This window comes from Salvelinus alpinus, chromosome 22, assembly GCF_045679555.1.
Source record: "Salvelinus alpinus chromosome 22, SLU_Salpinus.1, whole genome shotgun sequence".
Classification (NCBI taxonomy): Eukaryota; Metazoa; Chordata; class Actinopteri; order Salmoniformes; family Salmonidae; genus Salvelinus; species Salvelinus alpinus.
The window spans coordinates 48,401,178-48,408,257 of NC_092107.1; the positions used below are offsets into that span (position 1 = coordinate 48,401,178).

Below are 7,080 nucleotides of genomic sequence, written 5' to 3' on the forward strand. Positions count from 1 at the left end.
GGGCTGGGAGGTCCCCCAGTCTAACCTCTCTCTTTACTGGGCTGGGAGTCTAGTGGTCCCCCAGTCTAACCTCTCTCTTTACTGGGCTGGGGAGGTCCCCCAGTCTAACCTCTCTCTTTACTGGGCTGGGAGTCTAGTGGTCCCCCCAGTCTAACCTCTCTCTTTACTGGGCTGGGAGTCTAGTGGTCCCCCAGTCTAACCTCTCTCTTTACTGGGCTGGGAGTCTAGTGGTCCCCCAGTCTAACCTCTCTCTTTACTGGGCTGGGAGTCTAGTGGTCCCCCAGTCTAACCTCTCTCTTTACTGGGCTGGGAGTCTAGTGGTCCCCCAGTCTAACCTCTCTCTTTACTAGGCTGGGAGTCTAGTGGTCCCCCAGTCTAACCTCTCTCTTTACTAGGCTGGGAGTCTAGTGGTCCCCCAGTCTAACCTCTCTCTTTACTGGGCTGGGAGTCTAGTGGTCCCCCAGTCTAACCTCTCTCTTTACTGGGCTGGGAGGTCCCCCAGTCTAACCTCTCTCTTTACTGGGCTGGGAGTCTAGTGGTCCCCCCAGTCTAACCTCTCTCTTTACTGGGCTGGGAGGTCCCCCAGTCTAACCTCTCTCTTTACTGGGCTGGGAGTCTAGTGGTCCCCCAGTCTAACCTCTCTCTTTACTGGGCTGGGAGTCTAGTGGTCCCCCAGTCTAACCTCTCTCTTTACTAGGCTGGGAGTCTAGTGGTCCCCCAGTCTAACCTCTCTCTTTACTGGGCTGGGAGTCTAGTGGTCCCCCAGTCTAACCTCTCTCTTTACTGGGCTGGGAGTCTAGTGGTCCCCCAGTCTAACCTCTCTCTTTACTAGGCTGGGAGTCTAGTGGTCCCCCAGTCTAACCTCTCTCTTTACTGGGCTGGGAGTCTAGTGGTCCCCCAGTCTAACCTCTCTTCCTTTTATTGTGGAACATGTTCCTAAATGTAATTTTTTTTTAAAGGCTCCCACGTCCCAAACTAAAATAGCTACAGTACTGTAGTGGTATATTAACTAGCAGTTCATCATATCTACAGTACTGTAGTGGTATATTAACCAGCAGTTCATTATAGCTACAGTACTGTAGTGGTATATTAACCAGCAGTTCATTATATCTACAGTACTGTAGTGGTATATTAACTAGCAGTTCATCATAGCTACAGTACTGTAGTGGTATATTAACTAGCAGTTCATTATATCTACAGTACTGTAGTGGTATATTAACCAGCAGTTCATCATAGCTACAGTACTGTAGTGGTATATTAACTAGCAGTTCATTATAGCTACAGTACTGTAGTGGTATATTAACCAGCAGTTCATTATATCTACAGTACTGTAGTGGTATATTAACTAGCAGTTCATCATAGCTACAGTACTGTAGTGGTATATTAACCAGCAGTTCATCATAGTTACAGTACTGTAGTGGTATATTAACTAGCAGTTCATCATAGCTACAGTACTGTAGTGGTATATTAACTAGCAGTTCATTATATCTACTGTACTGTAGCGGTATATTAACTAGCAGTTCATTATAGCTACAGTACTGTAGTGGTATATTAACCAGCAGTTCATCATAGCTACAGTACTGTAGTGGTATATTAACCAGCAGTTCATTATATCTACAGTACTGTAGTGGTATATTAACTAGCAGTTCATTATAGCTACAGTACTGTAGTGGTATATTAACCAGCAGTTCATTATAGCTACAGTACTGTAGTGGTATATTAACCAGCAGTTCATTATATCTACAGTACTGTAGTGGTATATTAACTAGCAGTTCATTATAGCTACAGTACTGTAGTGGTATATTAACCAGCAGTTCATTATATCTACAGTACTGTATTGGTATATTAACTAGCAGTTCATTATAGCTACAGTACTGTAGTGGTATATTAACCAGCAGTTCATCATAGCTACAGTACTGTAGTGGTATATTAACCAGCAGTTCATTATAGCTACAGTACTGTAGTGGTATATTAACCAGCAGTTCATTATATCTACAGTACTGTAGTGGTATATTAACCAGCAGTTCATCGTAGCTACAGTACTGTAGTGTTATATTAACCAGCAGTTCATTATAGCTACAGTACTGTAGTGGTATATTAACCAGCAGTTCATTATATCTACAGTACTGTAGTGGTATATTAACCAGCAGTTCATCATAGCTACAGTACTGTAGTGGTATATTAACTAGCAGTTCATCATAGCTACAGTACTGTAGTGGTATATTAACCAGCAGTTCATCATAGCTACAGTACTGTAGTGGTATATTAACCAGCAGTTCATTATATCTACAGTACTGTAGTGGTATATTAACCAGCAGTTCATTATAGCTACAGTACTGTAGTGGTATATTAACTAGCAGTTCATTATAGCTACAGTACTGTAGTGGTATATTAACCAGCAGTTCATTATATCTACAGTACTGTAGTGGTATATTAACCAGCAGTTCATCGTAGCTACAGTACTGTAGTGGTATATTAACCAGCAGTTCATTATATCTACAGTACTGTAGTGGTATATTAACTAGCAGTTCGTTATATCTACAGTACTGTAGTGGTATATTAACTAGCAGTTCGTTATATCTACAGTACTGTAGTGGTATATTAACCAGCAGTTCATTATATCTACAGTACTGTAGTGGTATATTAACCAGCAGTTCATTATATCTACAGTACTGTAGTGGTATATTAACTAGCAGTTCGTTATATCTACAGTACTGTAGTGGTATATTAACCAGCAGTTCATTATATCTACAGTACTGTAGTGGTATATTAACCAGTAGTTCATCATAGCTACAGTACTGTAGTGGTATATTAACCAGCAGTTCATTATATCTACAGTACTGTAGTGGTATATTAACCAGCAGTTCATTATATCTACAGTACTGTAGTGGTATATTAACCAGTAGTTCATCATAGCTACAGTACTGTAGCGGTATATTAACTAGCAGTTCATCATACAGTAGCTTCAATACTTCACACCGTTACTTTTCTCCCTCGTGTGCCAGGAAACGGCTATCTCACTAACTCTGTACTTTTACCTCAGATGTGCCATACTCATGTCGAGTCTGTTACAGTCCCATACAACAGCAACTGGCTAACCTTATCAAGACTCACATAGATTACATACAGTACTTTGCTAAACTAAGATTACTGAGATTACTGAGGAAAAGGATTAAGGTAGAGGGTTGTAAACAGTGGAATGGTAGACACAAGTAAAAACAGTTTATCCCAAAATGCATTGAAAGTATCAGGCAGCGATACGTTTCACAACGCGACCGGCGATCACATTATACTCATCTTTCTTTTTACCACGACATCACTGATTATACGGGTTTACATTAGAGTGAGGTAGGATAGAGGGTTATATGGGTTTACATTAGAGTGAGGTAGGATAGAGGGTTATATGGGTTTACATTAGAGTGAGGTAGGATACAGGGTTATATGGGTTTACATTAGAGTGAGGTAGGATACAGGGTTATATGGGTTTACATTAGAGTGAGGTAGGATAGAGGGTTATATGGGTTTACATTAGAGTGAGGTAGGATACAGGGTTATATGGGTTTACATTAGAGTGAGGTAGGATACAGGGTTATATAGGTTTACATTAGAGTGAGGTAGGATAGAGGGTTATATGGGTTTACATTAGAGTGAGGTAAGATAGAGGGTTATATGGGTTTACATTAGAGTGAGGTAGGATAGAGGGTTATATGGGTTTACATTAGAGTGAGGTAGGATACAGGGTTATATGGGTTTACATTAGAGTGAGGTAGGATAGAGGGTTATATGGGTTTACATTAGAGTGAGGTAGGATAGAGGGTTATATGGGTTTACATTAGAGTGAGGTAGGATAGAGGGTTATATGGGTTTACATTAGAGTGAGGTAGGATAGAGGGTTATATGGGTTTACATTAGAGTGAGGTAGGATACAGGGTTATATCGGTTTACATTAGAGCGAGGTAGGATGCAGGGTTATATGGGTTAACATTAGAGTGAGGTAGGATAGAGGGTTATATGGGTTTACATTATGGCGAGGTAGGATAGAGGGTTATATGGGTTTACATTATGGCGAGGTAGGATACAGGGTTATATGGGTTTACATTAGAGTGAGGTAGGATACAGGGTTATATGGGTTAACATTAGAGTGAGGTAAGATAGAGGGTTATATGGGTTTACATTAGAGTGAGGTAAGATAGAGGGTTATATGGGTTTACATTAGGGTGAGGTAGGCTAGAGGGTTATATGGGTTTACATTAGAGTGAGGTAGGATAGAGGGTTATATGGGTTTACATTAGAGTGAGGTAGGATGCAGGGTTATATGGGTTTACATTAGAGTGAGGTAGGATGCAGGGTTATATGGGTTTACATTAGAGTGAGGTAGGATAGAGGGTTATATGGGTTTACATTAGAGTGAGGTAGGATAGAGGGTTATACGGGTTTACATTAGAGTGAGGTAGGATAGAGGGTTATACGGGTTTACATTAGAGTGAGGTAGGACAGAGACCATGATTATAAGTGTGGATGCTCACCTACTTGACATTGATCTCCTACAAACCCAGGACAGCACCTCCACTCCCGAGCAGTGACCTGCCGATAGGCCACCATATAAGACGGCCTGACCACGGTCCTGTAGCTGACAGGAACGTCATCATTTGGACTAGTACTACTATATACAGACTATAAAAGACAGTATTTATATCAAAACAGGACTCTGGGGTCGTCTGGTCCATCCAGTCCTACCTGATGAGTTTGGAGCAGGGTCCCGGCCAGCGGCAGCCTTGGAACACTCTCTGCACCGTGGTCTCTGTCCCATTGCGCACCTGGCATGTCACCGTCCTCGACACTGTGAACTGGCACCAGTTCCTGTAATCACGGACAGATCATATCAAATCAAATGTATTTCTGTAGCCCTTCTTACATCAGCTGATATCTCAAAGTGCTGTACAGAAACCCAGCCTAAAAACCCCAAACAGCAAGCAATGCAGGTGTAGAAGCACGGTGGATTGGAAAAACATATGGGACTTGTTATCTTAAACATCTATCACAGGTCCCACTGACTACTACCCTTTTAGTAAGGTTCTCAAACACTCCAAAACCTTCTCCCTTATCCCATTAATCTATCTCTTTACCCACTATAGGAGATGTCAATCATACAATAATAGAACGCGTCACCTCTTGCCCGTTTCCCGCGTAGGGCTGATCATCAATAGTCAAACATTTTGACATCACTCTTCCAATGGTGACATTGTAAATAAATGATGTTACTTGGCTAACCCTGACCATCCCCGCAAAAGATCCTCTCCGTCCGTAATGACGCGCTCACCTGGGCTGGGTGTTTGATCCGCTGAGTGGTGAACCGGTTCTCGCGCTCCGCTCCGAGTTGACACGTTGAACAGTTACGCCGGGAAACTGGTAAATAAATCTCGTTCCCGTCGAATGACAGATCAGACATATCCATATTATGCACAGAGCGCACGGGAGCGATGCCATTGCCATCTCGACAGAGTTCAAAAGTGCTACTTCTTGTAGGGCTTTCGTTGAGTTTTGAAAATGTGCGTTTGAAACCTTTCTTTTCCAGATGAGGGGAGATTGCTTTCCAAAAAAATCCACTGTACACTAAACCCTCATGAGTTCGTCATGGTGCAGAGTGACTTCAAGACAGAGTGCTTTAACCCCAACAACTCAAGTGAAATGAATCACACCATCATGCACATGGAAGATATCTGCGTTTTAAACGTTACTCTGACGTTTGACCCCCTGCGAGGATGAAGGAGTCAGATATCCACTTTAATTAGCTTCCCACCGTGCGCGTAAAAAGCGCGCAGAAGTGAGGTAGAACATCACAACTGAGCACCATCTCTCTCTCTCTCTCTCTCTCTCTGTCTCAAGAGGAGAGAGCTTGGGAAGCAAAGCAGTCTCCTTTTTAGGTTAAATTGCAAGGATTTTAAAAAAAAATCACTTAATCCTATGGATTATAAGGGCATGCAGATTCTGTCACATCTACATGGTGTCAGGACCCGGTGCGAGAAACAGTCACTAAATCGGCAGAACCCAGAAGATGAGGCAGACACAGCAGTACTAGAGATGGTGGTTTAATAAAAAATAGATATCTTCCAAAATACAAAGAAAATCCACAAAGTGGTAAAAACAGCAAGGGAAAAACAAACCTCAAAAGACTAATCCAAAATACAAAAGAACAAAACCAGAGAACCTCTGGAAAATCCAACAAGAGAAAAATATATGTTCACAACAAGGCTTGGGCTGGGGCTGGGTACTAACATACAAACACTGAGCAAGGAACTGAGGAACACACAGGGATTAAATACTAACAAGGGAACGACATACAGGTGCAAACAATAATTAGAGCAAGGGAAAAACAAAAGGTACAAAAAAGGTGCAATGGGGACATCTAGTGACAAAAAACCAGAACAGTCCTGGCCAAAACCTGACAGAATCCCCCTCCTAGGAACGGCTCCTGACGTTCCTACCAGCCTTCTCAGGGTGGAGGGCCCTGAACTGACGAATGAGGTCAGGGTCCAGTATGTCCTTGGCAGGAACCCAGGAGCGCTCCTCGGGACCGTAGCCTTCCCAGTCCACCAGATACTGCCAGGACCGCTGCACCCGGCGGGAGTCCAGTATCCGGTGGACGGTATAAGCCGACTGGCCTCCGATGACACGGGGCGGAGGGGGAGGTCTGCCTGCCGGAATAAGGGGAGAAAAAACAACAGGTTTTAATAAAGAAATGTGAAATGTGGGATTGATTTTAAGGGATCTGGGTAAGTGCAGGCGAAAAGTAACGGGATTGACTCTCCTGGCAATCTTAAAGGGTCCGATGAATCTCTGGGACAGCTTGCGAGACTCCACCCGTAGCGGTAAGTTTTTTGTTGAGAGCCATACTCTCTGGCCGGGGTACAGGGTAGGACCGGGACGGCGACGTCTGTTGGCTTGTCGTTGGTACTGCTGTGAGGAACGCAGAAGATTAAGACGGGCCTTCTTCCACGTAAGCCGACAGCGTCTGATGAACCTCGAGGCTGAAGGCACTCTGACTTCTGCCTCCTGGTCCGGGAACAATAGAGGAGCATA

General features: G+C 43.3%; 1 protein-coding gene across 4 annotated transcripts in view; it reads right to left on the reverse strand.

The window, feature by feature from the left end:
- The window catches only part of LOC139549578 (collagen alpha-1(XXVI) chain-like), a 126,290-nt gene extending 120,590 nt beyond the window's left edge, over positions 1-5,700 (reverse strand). For 3 of the 4 annotated variants that reach the window (XM_071360216.1, XM_071360218.1, XM_071360214.1), the window contains exons 1-3: positions 5,321-5,691; positions 4,738-4,860; positions 4,527-4,630 (exon numbers count right to left, since the gene is read on the reverse strand). In XM_071360216.1, the coding sequence (XP_071216317.1) occupies positions 4,527-4,630; positions 4,738-4,860; positions 5,321-5,493 (400 nt within the window). In that variant the 5' untranslated portion in view covers positions 5,494-5,691. Of the gene's footprint in view, positions 1-4,526; positions 4,631-4,737; positions 4,861-5,320 lie in introns of all 4 variants that reach the window. The other variant, XM_071360217.1, reaches the window with a different exon arrangement.
- Between the last annotated feature and the right edge of the window lie 1,380 nt (positions 5,701-7,080).